Source organism: Rhipicephalus microplus, chromosome 1, assembly GCF_043290135.1.
Source record: "Rhipicephalus microplus isolate Deutch F79 chromosome 1, USDA_Rmic, whole genome shotgun sequence".
Lineage (NCBI taxonomy): Eukaryota > Metazoa > Arthropoda > Arachnida > Ixodida > Ixodidae > Rhipicephalus > Rhipicephalus microplus.
Genome location: NC_134700.1, coordinates 114,253,170 through 114,273,273, shown reverse-complemented (window position 1 = coordinate 114,273,273; position 20,104 = coordinate 114,253,170). Strand labels below are relative to the sequence as shown.

The 20,104-nt window shown below is 46.3% G+C and overlaps 1 protein-coding gene across 2 annotated transcripts in view; it reads left to right on the top strand.

The window, feature by feature from the left end:
• Positions 1-18,964, top strand: part of LOC119178250 (GTP-binding protein 10) — a 43,783-nt gene extending 24,819 nt beyond the window's left edge. For both annotated transcript variants that reach the window (XM_037429445.2, XM_075887294.1), the window contains exons 6-9: positions 1,888-1,940; positions 4,089-4,274; positions 14,982-15,105; positions 18,727-18,964. In XM_037429445.2, the coding sequence (XP_037285342.2) occupies positions 1,888-1,940; positions 4,089-4,274; positions 14,982-15,105; positions 18,727-18,926 (563 nt within the window). In that variant the 3' untranslated portion in view covers positions 18,927-18,964. The remainder of the gene's footprint in view (positions 1-1,887; positions 1,941-4,088; positions 4,275-14,981; positions 15,106-18,726) is intronic.
• Positions 18,965-20,104: the final 1,140 nt, after the last annotated feature.

Genomic DNA, 20,104 nt, shown 5'->3' with positions numbered 1-20,104 from the left:
CTGCTTAGGCCTTGCCTAGCTTCTTTATACGGCTGGTTATGTGGTCAGTGTTTGTGCACTCTTGTGGCTTCAACACATGGGACACTGCCTTGCACAAGCAGTCGGTCATATTCAATGTTGTTGTACTGGCTAAATGTTCTAAGCAAATCAGGATTTGTCTGCAAGCTATTTAGGGTGGAAGCCAATAGTGTCCCTTAGTCTTTTGAAAGTCGTCGACTGCTCCCTATCTGTTGAAACATACCGCTTAGGCCACTGTCAACACAGAGTATGTAATTAAGATGCACTGCATGGACTACCAGCCAGCAGGGTTGGTGAGCCAGCTAAATGTCTATACAGCCGAACCCCGCTACAATGAAAAATTCTCGGTTCCCCGTCAGCACTCCATAGGCGTCAATGCATAAATATTCTTGCCACAGTGAACACTCTTTCTTCTACTGTTCCGATTGAACATTTTGATGCATTTTTAGGACATTAAAATATGTCTAAGAAGTCTAAAACGTGTGTTGGCACCACCGGAAACTGCCACCGTTTACTAAACATGGAGGCTGCCAGTGCTCGATAGCCATGTCAGTGAGACAGACCTCCCTGCTTTTGCCTCTGGCTTGCTTCTGAGCCACAGACAATCTGAAGATGAAGCCTAGTTTCCTACATGCTGCTGCTAGGTGCAATCGCAGAATGGCGCCTTTTCGATGCCAGTGCTGTCAATTATTTTTGCACTTAGCCACTCTGGTCACAGTGGCTGTTCGTCTGCATTATCAACAAGATAAGCTAGCCACTACTAGTAGATGATAAAAATATCATATGATAAGGCATAAGTCACCGCTCCACATACCACGCCAGCCTCTCGGCGTTGTTGGATACCTTTCGATGGCGCACAGCTGCTTGTGTTAGTGTGTTAGTGCAACTGCTAGGTTCACTCAGGGAAGCTGTTGTGGCCGTTATTTTAGTGTGCTTTTCAACGTGGTGTCACTATGCGTGTGTGATAATTGCATTTAGACACTGCTCTGGATGTGAGAGCAACGCGTCTAGACGCTGTGAAAAAAAAAAGGGTAATAGCCGACATTTTTCGAATGTTGGCAATAAAAGTCCTTCATTTTGCTAGCTCAAGTCAGCTTTTTTTTTTTTTATTTCACTATTACGGAAATTTTTCTCACGCCCCATCAATTTTGTTGTAGCGGGGATCGACCTTATAACAATGTCAATAAAATTGGAAATGTACTTCATATTATGAAAACCTGCTTGTTCCAAGATATTATTTTAACTGAAGTATATATATGGATTCTTATTAAAACAAGAGGAGCTGCAGGATTGTAGTAATGATGGGGCTGTACATAAAAAAAACTTCAATAATGGGCATAACTATACAAAACTTTTCGATCAATCTAATCCTTGGGGCCGCCTAGGCCCAGGCTGCAAATTTGCCGGAGCTTTTAATAAAGTTACCACCACCACTTAGATCTAACAGCCACATATTAATGCAGTAAGGGGTTTGCAACAATAACTTCCTTATAAAAGATTTACGTTAACTAGGCTGAGCCTTTATTGTGACACTCAATTTCATATATTTGCTACACTGCTAGACATTATCTCAGGCTGCAATTTGGACATGGAAAATTAAATTTTATTTTTGTGTGTGCACTTTCCAGGCACCAGTGTAGAGAGGTTGCTTTTTTTCATTCATTCCTAATTTATTCACATGAATACTAGATATTGCAGGAAAGAAATTTTTGTATATTGACGCTTGTAAACCATTAGCTGTAAAAAGAAGGTTTATTATGCTACCGATGGCAGTCTTACTCAGTGTGAAGCAGTGGAAATAATATACTTTATCAGTGCAAATGACAATTGAATGCAAATGACTAAAGTGTTGTCTTCTCATTTTTTTAGTCACTACCATCAGCCCAAACATTGGAGTTATGGAATATGCTGACCATCGGCAGGTAAGTTACTGTCAGGTCATCTGTTGCCGTGCATTTGAGTACGTAGATCTTATAGATTTATTTATTTATTATATCTGATCATTTATTTACATAAGGGGTAAAGAGATAACCCAGTCATACAACATTTTTCTGCTTAGCTTAAAGTCATGTGTTAAGTTGTGGATGCAGTGGCTGTGTTTCAATACAGTCTAAATCAGAACTTGACCCTATTTTGTGCATTTGACACATGCTGGAGTCTCCCATCACAGTTTGCCTCATAATGAAATCGTGTTTTTTGCGCACACACCACACAAAATGTCATCTACATCTTTCATCACATTTTTTGTATATGCTTGCTCTGACAAAATTGACTTTTCCAAGCAAAGCATGAAAATCAAGCATTTCAGTGAAACGCTGGCGTATTTGAGCATGGAGGTATTTTCAATTCATACTGTTAAAAATATTATCGAGTCAGAATACAGTTAGGTAATTTTTTTTTTTCAGTGTGCACATTGAACACTCTTTGTGTGGCCTGCAATTTGAACTTGGAGCCGCTTTTATAAACTGTTGTTTTGCATTTTTGCAAGTAAAGGAAATAAAAAAAAACCTTAGGCCATCTTTTCGGTTTAGAAGCCCGTGCTTTTGACCAGTTCACTACTTCTTTACTTTGTGTATATGTCGTCCTCTTTCAGACGGTGTAAAATTGATGGCTGTAGTGTTTGTTTCTTCAGTTGAAATATATTTGCCAGGTTATTGCTTTTACTTGTGAATACTTCCATTGAAAAATGTCTTTTCATGAAAGCTTGTGGGAACATAACTATTTTGGTTAAAAGGTTAATCGATATAAATGGTTTCAATAAACATTGAATTTCCGAAATTCTCTAGAATTCTTGATGCTGCAGGCAAGGCATTGGATTTAAAAAACAAACAAGAAACTATTAACAATAAAATATTTCTTGTGTGGTATCCAGTTTGTTTTTTTTTTCAGTAGGATCTTATTCATTTATCTTTAAGCAAAAAGGTATGCGTGTTCGTATATTTTGAAACTTTAATATTTTCCAAATGGTGTTTGCAATTAGATTTGTTTCACTTTGAAATTTTCAAACTATTCAAACTTGCTGAAAAATAGTCGTCAGATTGGCAGGTGCCCCTTCAGACTAACAATATGCTTCATCCCATGACTCTGTTTTTTGCTGCGGCAAAGCTGCCTTTCAAGCACTGCTATGGTCGCAAGTGTATTGCATCAAGAAAATCCTGGTTCCAACATGGAGATGATAGGTTTGGCTTTGGTGGGGGCTCAGTCATAGGTGTTTTGGACCAGAAATTTAGGCAAGAAGTCCAAAAAATTGAATGCCGAAGATTTTTAGCATCCGAAATTTTAGATGTTTGTATATATGTAACGATGTCTTCGGGGAAGATTTGAGCTCCGGATTAGAAGGGTGCACGCCCTTGTCTATGACATCAATTAGCCTACTGTACAAAGAGAAGTAGAGGCTGAGAAAATGGCACTTTTTGCCATTCAAGGGTAATGCGTTGTTGGCAACACTTTAGTTGTGCCAAGTCATGTACGTAAATATAATTCGCTCTTTGCATTTGCTCATTCTTGTTAAGATAGCTATGGAACGCCAACTTGCCAGCACTTCATCAACCTAGCCAAAAGAAATACGTTCATGCTACTATCTCAAGAATATGCTAAAAATCTTCTCCAATTTTTGAAATGAAAGGAAATGAAACGTGGCAATATCAATGTCTCTTATTAAGAGGCTCGACTGTATCTGGGATCCACTGTACATACACAAGGCACGGCAACATAATTATATATTTCCTTTTGAAATTGCGCTTGCAGAACATTAAACTCGAGTGAAATATAGATGAGCGAACAGAAAGAGCTTGGACATTTAAAAGTAATAATAAAGCAGAGAGCTTATTTTGGCAGCATGTTATAAACAACATATTTCAGTGACCAGACTGTGAAAAAAAAGCAGTAAAGGGACCTAGCTAATGAGCAGGATATTATTTGCAAGCTATTTGGGGAGCAGTAAATTTTATTAACGATAATGGTGAGATTGACACAGTTGGAGGTAGCCACTGGGGTCACAGCCCATAACGAACGGTTGTTTTACATGTAAAAACACATGTGTTTAGACATATACCTCGACTCTATGGCAGATCTCCCTTGCTGACCTGCCAGGGCTGATTGAAGGTGCTCACCGCAACTTTGGTTTGGGCCACAAGTTCCTCAAGCATGTTGAGCGTACCAGCATGCTGCTTTTCATTGTCGACATCAATGGTTTTCGTCTCAACAGTGCATCGTTGCACCGGAGTGCCTACGAAACGGTTATGTCTTTGAACAAGGTCAGAAGCTTTCCTGTTTTGCTGCAGTTTCTAATGTTCCCGTTTCTTTCTCATTCATGTTCCTGATTCATTTTTTTTTTTCTCATTGAAGTATATAGTTCCCCATATACTTGTCAGCGGCACTCGAGTTCGCACAGCTGAATTCTCCGGCAGCGTCTCATTCTCCAGCAGCGCCTCCTTCTCCGGTGGCGTCTCCGTGCTTGCTCGGGAAGCGCTGCACTGCGTTAACGTGGACTCCGAGCCCTGAGCGCGTCCACTCGACGCGGTTGCCCATCGGTTCAACGAACATTCAAAAAACAAAAAAGTGAGCCTTCGAGCGAGACCGCATAGCAACGCATTGCCAGAGAGGGAGAACGAGCCGAGATTCGAGCCGGGACCGCAGAGCAACGCACCGCAGAGCGAGCCGAGACGCGAGTGGCGTCGGACGTATCTTATCGAGCTCCTGCACCGAGTCCAGTTTCCTTATACTTGTAACCACTGCCGATTCACCTGTAACATAGCACAATACAGTTTTTCTTAAAATTTGAACCTTGCCTTGACTACATTCATTCGGACATCGCTGACATGGCGCAGCCGACAGGATGTGAATCGACCGACCTGCATGCGGAGGAGGAAACGACGCCACGAGAAGGAGCGACGCCACGCCGTACATCGTCTCGGGACTCCGAAACGACCATCGTCGAAAGTGTGTTCACGACCCTCGACCACAGCAGGATGGCCAATGTAACGAAAAAGCAACTCGTCGACGAGCTGAGAGCACGAGGTCTACGGTGCTCCGGACGAAAGGACGAGCTCATCACAAGAATCATCCGCGACAACATCACTCGCCAAGCCCTAGAGCCGACGGACTCGTCAACGAAGGACCAAGCTGCCTACGACGACGACAGGCAGGCGCACCTGGAGACGCTGTCTGCCGACAACGCGAGGCTTTGCGCTGAACTGAGCAGCCAGCGAGCCCAGCTTAACCGTGCGACCACGAGTGAACGTGAGACATTGCACGAAGCCCATCAGAACGCTTCACTGCCAACGGAACGGGTGACGACTCCAACCCTCGGGCTGCACCATTCCGCCCCTGCTGACATAACGATGTCCTCGCGTTCGGCGCGGCCACCGTCACTGAACGACGGCACCAACCAAGACGCGGCACGCCCCGCCCCGCCGACCGTTTCAACGCACGAGGGAGAACCTTCCATAGCCCAGATCCTCGCCGCGCTCGTGAACACACAAGCCCTGCTCGCCAACACGCTGTCGAGAGGTCCACCGACGATGAGCCCGATCCAGATTCATTCCACAAGCGACACGTCATCCTCAATCCCCTTGTTCGATGAGACGCCGCAACAAAGTACTCATGAATGGATTACGCAAGTGGAGAGAATCGCAGCGCTCGCCCACTGGACGCCATCGCTGACGTTGGTGACAGCAGCAAGCCGCTTGATGGGATCTGCCAAGGATTGGCACAGTGCCTACGGCTCACAGTATGACACCTGGGAGCAATGGAAGGAAGCGCTCATTCTCCGATTCAAACGAAAGCTGACAATGCAGGAGTTCCTCGAACTGCAGACGAAGCGACGCCTTCAGAGCCACAAGACCATCGTCGAGTACATGTACTCGAAGAACGCCATTCTGAACAAGGCGCCGTACCGTTTAGCAGAGAAAGAACGTATTTGCCTCATTCTCTGCGGCATCGAGGACGACACATGGGCCAACCCACTCGCAGCGCAGCTGTGTGGCACAGTAACCGAACTCATTGACAGAGCGGCTTTGCTCGACGTGAGGCGTCGCACGGCCGTGTGTGCCGAGAACGACAAGAAACCATCATCGTCTACAGCAAGCCGTGGTCAGGGTTCGAACCAGCGGGTGCCAGCCAGCAGCTCTGCCAACTTGCCGAAGGCCAACTCTCGCAGTGATTTCTCGGCAGCTCCACACCCGCGGCCCATCTCTGCTCGTTCGTGCTTCAACTGCGGCGACATCGGTCACCTGTCCCGTGATTGCAGAAAGCCGAAAACGCCAGCAACGATCAGAGCGGACGAGAAACGAGCGAAGAGAGCCAATAGCAGCCACGAAACAGGGACTACGTCACCTAGGCAAGCGAACTGTTTTTTGCATTCGACGGGCGGCACATTACCAATAGTGTCCGGTACTGCTAACAACCGACCCGTCCGCGTGTGCATTGACAGTGGCGCCAACTTATCCATCATGAGTGCCAATGCCTTGACGGACGACATTCCCACGCATGCATGGGTATCTCACGAGAACATTGAAGTTCTCAACCGCAGCATATGCCCAACTCTCGCTGCAACGCTTGATGTGACACTGGGCACCACGAATGTGCGACTCGAGGACGTCGTGGTAACGGAATTGCCCAGCGGCATCGACCTGATTCTGGGATCAGACTGGCGACGAGTCACGAACGTCGACGTAACGTTTCACACGTCAAACGATGTGACTATCGTTCCAGTCGAGCCCTCCGGAAAATTTTCATCGTCCGAAGTGCCACCCCCGAAACAAGGCACACCACACCGCACCGGGGAAACGCTTATTGCGACGTTCTGCCGGCAATCGGACGAGAGTGTTTCCAAAGACGAAGGGTACGTGCGCCTCAACACGAAATGTCCCGCACCCGACGAAGACTTCACGAGCCTAGTCGAAGACGTTACACGGAAGATAACGAAGGATGCCACCGAGGCAGAGAGGGAACAACTTCACGCAATTCTGTTAATGCATCACCAAGCGTTCACTTCCAAAGGCGACACTTTGGGCGTGTGTCCTCACACCGAGCACAGCATCGAACTCAGAGACATTATACCAGTGTCATCGAGGCCGTACAGGTGCTCACCGGCTGATCCCAAGTTCATCCGAGAACAGGTGAATGACTACCTCTCCAAGGGCATCATAAGGCCGAGCGAAAGCGAGTACGGTGCTCCAACGATAGTCGTCGACCAACCGCACCACCCGACGACTCCACGAAGAATGGTACACGACTATCGCAAGCTCAACGAGAAAACCATCAACCCTTCTTATCCAATGCCCGTCATGGAAGACGTTATTGACGATGTCATGCGTGACGGATCGGCTTACTTCACTGTGTTGGACGTGAAGACGGCATTTCTGACTATACGAATGAAGCCGGACTACGTACACAAGACCGCATTCGTCACTCCAGACGGAAAGTACGAATACCTTCGAATAGCCTTTGGGTTTTGCAAGGCCCCTCAGACCATGCAAAGAGTCATGCGTCGCACGTTCGATGGCTTACCTAGGACAGCTACGTACATGGACGATGTCGGGCAGGGAGCCACAACAGTGAGGGAGGCTTTGGATTTGCTGAACGAAGCACTCAGGAGAGTCGTGATCAACGGCTTGAAGATGGATCTCCGGAAATGCCAGTTGATTCAAGACAAAGTATCTTTCCTGGGTTACGTGATCTCCGCCAAAGGACGAACACTGGACGAATCCAGAGTTGCCGCTGTCGAGAAGTTCGAGCCGCATCGCAACGCAAAGAAGCTGTACTCCTTCTTGCAGTTCGCTAACCACTATCGAAAGTTCATACCGGAGTTTGCAAAGGTCACGCACAAGCTACGGCGCCTTCTGGCGAAGGACGTTCCTTTCGTATGGACTGATGATGCTCATGAAGCAACCGTCAACGCCATAAAACACGCCTTGAAGAACCCACCGATTTTGGCGAGCTTCCGCCCAGACTGCCCGACTAACGTTCACGTCGACGCTTCGCAAACCGGGCTGGGTGCGGTGCTTTCTCAAACTCAAGACGGAAAGGAGCGAATCATAGAGTACGCAAGCAGATCACTAAACGAGCACGATCGTGGTCTACACTCTAATATGCTTGAGTGCATGGCGCTCCACTGGGCGATCACTGAGAAGTTTTCGGTCTACCTGAGAGGAGGCCCTCGTTTTACAGTGTTCACGGACGACTTCAGCTTGTCATACCTCGTCCAGAAGGGAGCCAGCAACCGCAGATTTGCGAGGTGGACGCTCGACTTAGCAGAGTACACCTTCGACGTCAAGCACAAGCCAGGACGCCAGAACTCCGCTGCTGACGCACTCTCGAGGCAGTCGGAATCTGCAGAGGCTTTCGACCAGGGCGTTTCGACCCGAGACCTCCACTGCTACGCAGTAGTGGTCGGCAAACACAGTCGCCTACGCGAGTTTCAGGAGAGGGATACTGACTGCAAAAGATTTCGGGAGGAGGCCAAGCACAAATCTTCAGACTACGAGATCGAAAACGACATACTGGTGAAGAAATCTCTCGAGAGAGGACGGGTCCGTCGGAGGGTGATCATTCCCGCTGCCCTCCGAAGCAGTGTGATGATCGTTTTCCACGACAACAACGGCCACCTAGGCGTCGAGAAGACAAGAGACCTGATCCAGCGAAAGTACTGATGGCCATCGATGAGAAGGGACATACGCGAGTATGTTGACTCCTGCCACACGTGCCAGACTATCAACGCCCGCACGACACGGAATGAAGGTTGCCTCACCCCTCGCGATATTCCTACTGAGCCAAATGCGGTGATATCCCTGGATCACATGGGTCCCCTAAACGAGAAGGGAGACCACATCCTCGTGTGTATCGACCACGCCACGAGATACATGGACGCCGTGACCGTACCGAGCACTTCGTCGACGCACTACCTTGACTTCATGACAAACCGGTGGATTCCGCGATTTGGAGTTCCCAGCGTCATTATTACGAACCAAGCCAAGGGATTCGTGAACAAGAAAACCAACCAATTCCATCGCAGACTGGGAATTGCTCATCAGAACTCCCCACCGTGCTGGCCACAATCAAACGGACTGATCGAGCGAATGGTAGGAACATTGAAACAGGTGCTACGCAAAATGCTAAACAACAAGGACAAATGGCAGAAGGAACTACCCCGAGCAACGCTAGCAATCAACGCCACGAAGCATCGTCACAGTGGCCACAGCCCATTTCGACTCATGCACGGCTACGACCCAAAACTGCCAGGAGAGCTCAACCTCGCCTCAGTCAAGGGAGACATCGACGAGTCTCATAGACTACACGACTTGGCAACGGGACGTGCGGAGACAAGAGAGAGGCTACTGCAGAGTCAGCGCAAAACAACGGTCCGATACGACAAGAAGCGGCGAACTCCGAGGTTCATAACGGGGGACCTAGTCCTGCTTGAGTTGAGCGCTCGAGGCACATTAGACCTTCGCTATGAAGGTCCGTTCGAGATAACCGCCCTCGTCGGAGGAAACAGGGCCGAGATCCAAAGAGTACCCCACACACCGGGCATGATCAACCCAAAAATCGTCAACGTGGAGCAGCTTTGTAGATATAAGGAGCCGCTCCTAGAAGTTACGGAACCATCGCCATCTAACGACACGCATGCCTGAGGACAGGCGCAATTTTTGGGAGGGCCGTGTCAGCGGCACTCGAGTTCGCACAGTTGAATTATCCGGCAGCGTCTCGTTCTCCGGCAGCGCCTCCTTCTCCGGTAGCGTCTCCGCGCTTGCTCGGGAAACGCTGCATTGCGTTAACGTGGACTCCGAGCCCTGAGCGCGTCCACTCGACGCGGTTGCCCATCGGTTCAAGGAACATTCAAAAAACAAAAAAGTGAGCCTTCGAGCGAGACCGCATAGCAACGCATCGCCAGAGAGGGAGAACGAGCCGAGATTCGAGCCGGGACCACAGAGCAACGCACCGCAGAGCGAGCCGAGACGCGAGTGGCGTCGGACGTATCCGATCGAGCTCCTGCACCGAGTCCAGTTTCCTTATACATGTAACCACTGCCGATTCACCTGTAACATAGCACAATACAGTTTTTCTTAAAATTTTAGAATTTGAACCTTGCCTTGACTACATTCATTCGGACATCGCTGACATGCTCAGTTTTCATACAGGATATTCGGATCAGTGTTTTTGTTCCTACTGTTACTATGTATACTAATTAACAAAGTAAGCTAAAAAGGCTCAATTTCAATAATATTGGGGCATTTTTAAACAGGCTGGCTTGCATTTCCTCCCGCTCAGCCCCACCAACCTAGCAGGATTTATGCAGTGCTGAAGGTGGGGTATCACTCTATTTCTGCAATGGAGAAAGTTGCAAGTGGTTAGTGAAGTGAAGGATTGCGTTGTTCAGGTCTTTCTCAAATACTAAATTAACTTTGGTAACAAATTTATAGAGAGCACATGTTCATTACAAAGAGTTTTTCTGAGTTCAAACAAACGTGGCTCAGTGCCTTCAAGTTTGTTCACCATACTTTTTTTCTTGCTTTTTTTGTGTGCAACCTTGTTCTCTTTTATGCAAAAATGATATTGTAGCGATGCTGACGCCGACAGGTTAAAAAAACAAGCGTCTTTATTAGGGCGAACTTGTGCCCACGATTCTAAAAACTATGGTCGTCAAGTTCGAGTAGCCGAGTGGCACAGATCTGACTATCTTCCTCTTCCTCGTTGTTGGAACGTACGAATGCGTGGCGCATGCCAGCCGAGCCGGGTCTTGCTGGTGCTGGTGCCACGATGATTGTGGCGGGCTACTTGAATGTGGCGAACCTGTCGCAGCATTGCCCCCCTCCTCAGACGCATCGTCCCGATGCTTAAGACAGTGAAAAGATACACGCGCACTCTCACTCGTTTTTCGACGATCTGTCATGATAGGGCTTCATGCGGACTACGTGGACCACTTCCGTGGGATTTCGGCGTCTTGAACTCACGTGTACAGCAGATCTAACTTCATAAGTGACGTTGCTGATACGGTTGAGTACTTCATAAGGGCCGAAATATCGGCAAAGAAGCTTTTCAGAGAGTCCGCGGCGGCGCACTGGTATCCATATCTACACTTTGTCACCGGGATGATAAAGTGTGTCACTGCGTCGCTTGTTGTAGCGACTAGAATCGACGTGCTGTTGGTGGCGTATTCGGTATCTTGCCATTTGCCGTGCTTCTTCGGCTCTTTGCAAGAAGTCATCTAAGTCAGGTGGATAGCTGCTTTCGTCCTGTAGTGGCAACATGGCATCCAGCGGGGTGGTCACTCTTCGGCCGAATACTAGTTCGAAAGGGGCAACGTGGGTTGTTTCTTGAACGGCTGTATTATATGCGAATGTTACGTAGGGTAATATTTCATCCCACTGTTTATGTTCAACATCAACATACATTGATAGCATGTCGGTCAGAGTTCTGTTGAGGCGTTCGGTTAAGCCATTTGACTGAGGGTGATACGCCGTTGTTCTTCTGTGATCGGTATTTGTCATGCACATCAGGCATTGCATTAGGTCTGCAGTAAATGCGGTGCCCCGATCCGTAATAACGACGATGGGCGCACCATGTCTGAGCACTATGTTTTTCACAAAAAACTTGGCCACTTCGGCAGCTGTCGCACTGTATAGAGAGTCAGTTTCAGCATAACGGGTGAGATAGTCTGCGGCTACGACTATCCATTTCTTGCCTGCACACGATGTCGGCAAAGGTCCTGGGAAGTCCATGCCGACTTGTTGGAATGGGGCATCTGGAGGGTCTATTGGCTGGAGAAGGCCGGCTGGTTTTACGGGTGGAGTTTTGCGCCGTTGACATTGACGACAAGTTTTCACGTAGCGCTGCACTGATGCGAGCAACTTAGGCCAATAGTATTTCAGGCGAATCCTGGCGAATGTTCGGCTCACACCCATGTGTCCAGATGTTGGCTCGTCGTGGCATGCGTGCAGAATTTCCTCTCGCATGGCTGTAGGCATGACTAGTAAAAACGTTTCACCATTAGGTTTGAAGTTCCTCCTGTAAAGGACACTTCCTCGAAGGCAGAACGCGGAGAGCCCTCTGGAGAATATGCGAGGGACTTGAACGTCGAGACCCTGCAGGTGTTGTATAAGTGCCAGCAAATCCGGGTCATCTCGGTGTAGTTGAGCGATTTTGGATGTGTCGACAACGCCTAGAAAGGGGAAGTCTTCCTCTTCAGGTACACTTGGATCGACGGGAGAGCGTGACAGGCAGTCGGCATCGCTGTGTTTCCTTCCAGATTTGTACACGACCGTAATATCATACTCCTGCAGCCTAAGGCTCCATCTTGCTAGTTGACCTGATGGGTCCTTGAGATTTGCCAGCCAGCATAGAGCATGGTGGTCACTGATAGCTCTGAACGGTCTACCATAAAGGTAGGGTCGAAACTTGTTTATGGCCCAGATGACTGCGAGGCACTCTTTTTCAGTTGCAGAGTAGTTTGCCTCAGCTTTTGATAGTTTGCGGCTGCCATAGGCTAACACTTTCTCTTGACCATTTTGCCACTGGACAAGGATGGCGCCGAGGCCGACATTGCTGGCATCGGTATGGACTTCAGTGTCGGCTGTCTCATCAAAATGGGCAAGTATTGGTGAACCATGTAGTCGTTTCCTTAATTCGTCAAAAGCTTTCTGTTGTTCGCTTTCCCACGTGAAGGGCACGTCGTCTTTTGTCAGTTTTGTAAGAGGTTCCGCAATCTTTGAGAAGTTTTCCACAAATCATCTATAATAGGCACATAAACCCAAAAATCGACGCACTGACTTTTTGTCTCTGGGTGTAGGGAACCTCTGAACAGCGGCTGTCTTTTCGGGATCGGGACGAACACCATCGGAACTAATGACATGTCCAAGGAATCGCAGCTCTTCGAAGCCGAAGTGGCATTTTTCGGGTTTGATTGTCAATTTCGCTGACCGGATGGCTTCCAATACTGTGCGTAGTCGCTCTAGATGTTTGTCGAACGTTGCAGAGAATACCACTACGTCATCCAAATACACTAGGCATGACTGCCATTTCAATCCGGCAAGGACAGTGTCCATCATTCGCTGGAACGTCTCTGGTGCGGAACAGAGGCCGAATGGAAGCGCTTTGAATTCGTAGAGGCCATCTGGTGCCGTTTTTTCACGGTCCCGCTCGTCGACCTCTATTTGCCAATATCCGCTTTTCAGATCTAAGGAGGAGAAAAACTTTGCGGATCGCAACCGATCTAGTGTATCGTCGATACGTGGCAAGGGGTAGACATCTCGTTTAGTTACACTGTTCAGTTTTCTGTAGTCGACGCAGAATCTAAGTGTGTTGTCTTTCTTCTTAACGAGCACTACGGGAGACGCCCATGGACTATTCGAAGGCTGGATGACATCATCAGAAAGCATCTCCTCCACTTGCTTCTTGATAATTTCCCGTTCTTTCTGTGACACCCGATATGGATGCTGGCATATAGGCCTCGTGTCGTCTTGCGTTATAATTCTGTGTTTCCTGATTGACGTGCGCTGGACCTTCGAGGTACTTGAAAAGCAATCAGAGAATTCTTTTACCAAGGCGTAAATCTGTTTCTTCTGACTGTCCGGAAGGCTCTGATTGACGGTCACGGATGTGTCGATGTTGCAGGCCACTGGTCGAGTGGTTGACGTCGTTAAGCTGCATAGTTCAGTCGCCATACAGAAGTCGTGTAAATAGGCGATAGCCGTGCCTTGAGCGATGTGTTGAAGCTCATTGGAGAAATTTGTGAGTAGGACATCTGCACGGCCATTCGTCAAGTGAACAAGACCCCTAGCTACGCAGACACCTTTGTTCAAAAACAGTCCTACATTTGTATCCGCTATGCTTTCGCGGTTGTACAATGCATCATTTTCTACGAGCACCATTATACTGCAGCGTGGCGGCACAGTTACGTCATCATGAACAACGCGTAGAGCAGTTAGGCGTCGTTCCTCAGATTCCTCCACAGGTATAGCTCGTTCAGTCGAAAACGACACGCTGGACCTACGCAGGTTAATTACGGCGCCATTAGCTCGCCAAAAATCCATTTCTATAATGAGTTCTCTTGAACATTCTGGCAGCACAATGAAATCGGCCACGTAAATAAAGCCCCGTATTTCAAGTCTTGCAGTGCATCTGCCAAGGGGCGTAATAATGTGACCGCCTGCCGTGCGTATCTGCGATCCGCTCCACTGTGTCACAACTTTGTTTAGCTTTTTCACCATCTTGTGACTTATCACTGAATAATCAGCACCGGTGTCGACTAAGGCATTCAGCTCCCATCCTTCCATTCTCAACCGCAAATCTGAAGTAACGTTTTCGTTGCTGCACCCATCTACCGGAAATACACCGTCATCACTCTCAAACCAAACTGGAGGATCTTCGTAACTGACGTTATCAGCGGCCTCACCTCCACAGGTCGCTTGCTTCAGTTTTCCGGGTGTGGACTTGGAGAGCGATGACCAGGCTGCCTTGAAGGTGTACGTGGGCTGGATGACCGGTAGCGCATAGGCGATGGTGACCGTGACCGGTGTTGGCGTAGAGTTGGCGAGTTCTGGCGCGACCCCGCACCTCCACCAGAAATGTAGCGATGCTGACGCCGACAGGTTAAAAAAACAAGCGTCTTTATTAGGGCGAACTTGTGCCCACGATTCTAAAAACTATGGTCGTCAAGTTCGAGTAGCCGAGTGGCACAGATCCGACTATCTTCCTCTTCCTCGTTGTTGGAACGTACGAACGCGTGGCGCATGCCAGCCGAGCCGGGTCTTGCTGGTGCTGGTGCCACGATGATTGTGGCGGGCTACTTGAATGTGGGGAACCTGTCGCAGCAATATCTTGGGCTTTTGCACCGTCTCAGGGTACAGTTTTCTTAACACTGTGCTGTGGAAGTCACGCTTATTTTGGGTAGTCTCGCGTAGTTGAGACGTGTGCACGAAGTTCTTCCGTCTTTTCCGCACCACAGTTTTTTATGCTTTCAGGAATTGGAACTGTACAAAGAAGACCTCCTCTCTAAGCCGGCGATTTTGGCTGTGAACAAGATGGACACCGAGGGGGCTAAGGAGAAGTATGAAGAACTTTTGGAGCAGCTCGAGAAGCAGGACAGTGAGTTATTTGTTTATTTACAAATACCTCTTTTAGTGGAGAGTGGTAATTTTTCATTAGTTTTCACCACTGCCTGCTGTCAGGCTTTCTCATTTAGTGGAAAGGCTTCTTGCTTTTTTGTAGCCGAATTGCAAGACACATTTTTCATTAAAAGTGCCCTGTAGCACTTTTAATAGTAGCCATGGAATGGATTCACTTAAGAATCTTATTGCCTCACGAATTCACCGCCGCAAAAAATTTTAGAGTCCATCTGGTACTAGCGGAGTTGCTAAGATTTGTTGCACAGTGCAATCGCATTCTCTTTTTCTCTCGTCCCGACGAAAGCGCTTGATGCTAAGCAGGAAGGGATGGATGGCTTGGGGTAAAAATTACATCATGCACATCATGTAACCACGAGCACTTTATCTCCTTTTTTTTTCTTCAAATGCACAGCTTTTCAGTATGATTGTGCTCGCATGCACACAGACAAGTCGCGGCCTCTCACGGCAGCCCCAGTAACGACTGAATGCACCAAACTCAAGTCAGCCAATGGCTGATATTTGGCCTGGAGCGTAGTGATTTAGAGCCTGTAGAATTTTCTCTCCAGAGAAGAGAGGGTGATTTTCAGCTGCTTCGAGAATTTATTGTGGGCCGCGTGCTGCACTACAATATCTGGCTCACATATTTTCGGGCGTCTCGAATACCGATCGGCAGATTTTTCTGAACTTGCTCAAAAAGTGTTGCCTGGCCTGTTTAACTCTTTCATTACTACGCCTATTCAAATCGATCACCGATGATCGACGCTTTTGGATCGTCTATTTTAGCATGTTAAAATTGTTTCCCGTGCACCCAACACTTTCTAATAGTTAGTCCAGCTACTCAACTTTCAGAATCAATTTGAATTTGCCCGTTTTGGCAACATAGTGAATTTTGACAGACTTTTGCACGAACCAATGGGCATGTATTGTTGGAAAAGTGCACTAGGCTGGCGAACTTGACCGCAGTGCGTGCCTCTCATGATTATGCTACAGTAACATCAAAGTTCTGTAATTAAAAGAACTTTTGCAAGCCAAGTATGGAATTGAAGTGTTAGCTTTGCAATTTGACTATGTTGAGCAGTAATAATTGCCAGCTATTGAATAGACAGCTCTTCCAAGGAGTCAGAGGAAATTTGGTCTACAAAAATATTTCCGAATGTCTACCGCATGTTTAAAGTGTTGAAGTGGCCTTCTCTGACAGTTTCCAACAGCCTTAGTTTTGCTTGCTTCGTTATATCAGACACTGGGCCTCATCTCGTGTCACTAGTCACTCCTATGATGTCGTCGTCACGCGCGCAATGGTGCGCACCAGGGCTGCAAAACACATGTGCTGCTCGAACTGTCTTGGTATCCCATCTGAATTGAGTGAGGACGAGCTTAGAGTTCAATGATGACAGCATCTCAGCTTCAAGTCTTATGGCGCCGATGTTTTGCGTCATCCTGGGACATCCGCAGCCGTTCATGGGTTTGTTTTGTTTGCATCCTCAAGTCGTCTTCTCCGCTGCGAGTGCGTGCAGCTACTGACATTTGTGCACAATCTTATAGCTACTGTCGTTACGTGAGAGATCCACACGTCGCTGGGGCGCAGTGTGGTGGCGCCAGCTGCAGAGCTTTTCGTCACGACAAGAAGGTCACAAGAACACATATTGGCCCTAACTACAGAGACGCGAAACGATTTTAAGACCGTGCGGGATATTGTTCTGTTCTTATTTATAATGTGCAAAAATGCAAAGAAATATGTTCGAATGGACATATTGGAATGCCAACCTACACGGAGTGAGGTGGCTCATGAAAAGAGGTGACGCTATGCCAAATGGCGAAGCTCATTGGACATCTCATTTATAGAAATATTGGAATACCTGAAGACTGTTATCGCAAGACAGTAAAATTTTACTGAGAAAAGTGTACGAGTGCACTTGAGTCTCACGAAAAACCATGCAATGCTTCACTGCATGGCACGAGCAATGAAGAAGCACCTCGTTTCTGATTTTCTTCGTCTATGGGAAGAAAAACATCTAGTACAAAATTAATTATTTTTATACTGTTCCTGGGTCAATTATCTACAAAATGTATATTCCGAATTTCCTTTGTTTAGAATATGTATGCATATATAGTGTTTCTTTATTAGACTGTTTGCCAGCTGGCAAGAAACAATTGCACACCTTTCACATCTTTATTCAATCTAAAATAATTTTGTTGCTCTGTAACATAAATTTTTTTTAAATAGCATTTCATTGTGCAAAGTTTGGTATGCTGCAATGTTTGCTGAAGTACTTTTGAAACTGGCGAAAGGGGCTTTCTCGAGACTTATGAAAAAGAAGCTTTTTCGTGCGGTAACAAAAAAGTTGAGGAGATGCATGTCTTTCAAAACCAACTTTCTTGTTTTTGGTTGGATCTTGCTTAAAACGGGCACAGACACTAAAAATGGCCTCCTAGTGCTTCTATAAAATTTCAAGCTGATACCACAAAAATTTGATGAGAGACAAATGATTTCTTCACTGAACCTCTGGAGAGACTGCAGAATTTATAAAATGAAGTAACAAGTTGGTAGATGCTGTATGCGCAGCCGAATTCATCCTGAATGAAAAAGGCAGTGTTTTCTAAATTGTTCTTTTGCGACACTAAAACTTGTAGTTCACGCTTTTCACAGCGACACTACAATGAGCACACTTGCAGTATTAACAAGAAACCCCACAAAAAATTAAAAGTGAAGGAAAAAGTAAAAAGTAAAATGGAAAAGTAGGAACATAGCCCCCGAGGCTTAAAGGAGCATTACAGTATGAACAGAACAAAAATCTGGGAAGCGTTTGCCGAGATATTCGCTCCATGAGCTGAGCATGATGGCAAAAAGCAGCATTGAGTAAACACATTTAAGCGCCAGCTCGTTCTTTGCGATGTGTTTGCTATTATACATTGAAGCTTTGTGAAATATAAAGTTTAAAAGCAGTGAAGCGTACTAGGCCATGTCTCTCTGAGGCCTGAGCTCAACGTTGTAATGTTTTTATTGGCAAGATTTGGTTTGCATTTTTTATCAAAATGGTTCAAAAAATACTCGGCCTCCAAAGGGTACATAGGTTGACAAAAATATACAACTTTGCATCCATTGTTACACCACTATCACATCAATGTGCTGTGCAGTCTTGCTGCCATTGTCATGAGACCATTGTCATCTCTTTTGTTGTGACACACTAATTCCATTTACCAAGACCGTCTGACAATGATTTCTGTCACAATCATCAGATATGATCATCAACATCAGCGGTACATTTCAGAGCTACTTTTGCTGGTTTTTTCCTTGAATTTCTGCAGTTTACATTTAATATCGTGTAATGACCTGTCGTGCTTGTGACCCGAGGCAGAGAAGTGTTATCCAGCATGTGTCAAGCTTTTAAGTTCTCTGACTGCCATAATAAGTCTTATCTAGCGCACACTTTTTTTTTTCATAAAGTTAGTCTAAATGTTGCAACACTGTGGATCACTGCAGCACAAGACAGTGCATTTTATCAAGAGTGCCCTGTTATCATCAAATTTTTTCACTGGCATGCTTTTTAATGCTGCATGATTATGAGCATATCTAACTTATTGGTTTTCCTATGGATTTCAGCGTCTTCACTGGATGAAGACATCAGGCCATCAGTCTTCATGAGCTTTGACGAAATTATTCCCATTATTGCACGAGATGCCAAGAACACGCTCCAAGTGAAACAGAAGATTCGCACGTTCATCGACCTTTATGTTGAGCAACAGAGGAGAGCTGAAGAGGTTTCATTTGAACGGAAAACAGAAGGCCAAGTTTTAATTTAGTGTAGATGTAAAAATAAAACTTTCATTTGTATGGTTTAGCATTGCTGATCATGGATTGTGTCGTGCAGGTGGTTTTAATTATTATCTCAACAGGGGCATGGGAACGCTTGGCTTCGTGTACCGTCTCTGTGTTCTGACGGCCAAGCACTATGAATGCGATCCAGTTTATGCGAACCTTCCTCAAGCGAATGCGAACCTTCCTCAAGGACAATAATAGAAGAAATTCTCAGAAACATGTACAAAAAAAGAAGAAAAAAAAAGGGAGTGGGAGATAAAAATAGATTTTCCTGATCCACAAGTGCGCTTCCCTCCATTGCATATTTGTTCTATGATGGCGGTGCTGGTCATGCTTCAAGACAAGACGACATTCCATGTGCACGTGCTCAGACTTGTTTATTATGCGTGTTTATGTTAAGGGAGCATAGTATCCATTTCTCACGTTACAGCGCTAGCAAACTGCACTTGAACATGCTGTTTGCAGTAAACGCCTAGTCACTATTACGAGGGCAAACTGCATAGGAGGAAAGCTAGCCTTACAAGGATGAAGTTTTATTGCGGTAATAATGCTTCTAAATTTCTGACAGCACCTCTCCTACCTCAAATGAAACCACAATGCAGTTTCGTATACTAACCTCCAGTGACATCTTTGAGCTCTTCTAATAGTTTAAGGAAACCAGACAGATACCTTTTCTCAGGAAAATTGGATGCCCTAGCACCCAATTTTTGATTATAATCAGTAGTATGTGAGCTCATCCTTGTAATTTATAAATTAAATGGTAAAATTTTAGCACATCTGGTTGAGTGCTTAATTAATAATAAAATATCTTTATATGCATGCAAGCAGAACATAGTTCTAGATACTGTATATTCAAGGACATAAGCCAACACCTGTTGTGTTCGAGAATGAGGTCACATTGTAATGTAAAATGGTTTGAGGGGTTAGTAATTGTGCAGTAAACAAAAGAATCATCTGCAAATTATCAGACATGAGAAAAAGTATCAGGAAATAGGTGGTTATTGTATATTAAGAACAGGAGAGCGCCATCTTGCGGTACACCTGAAAGCACGGGTATGGCGATTAAGAGATGAGTTGGCATATGCAGATTGCTGACATTTGGTTAAAAATTCTTTAAACCAGTTTTTAACAGGAGTGAATGTCAAGACGAGATAACAAGACA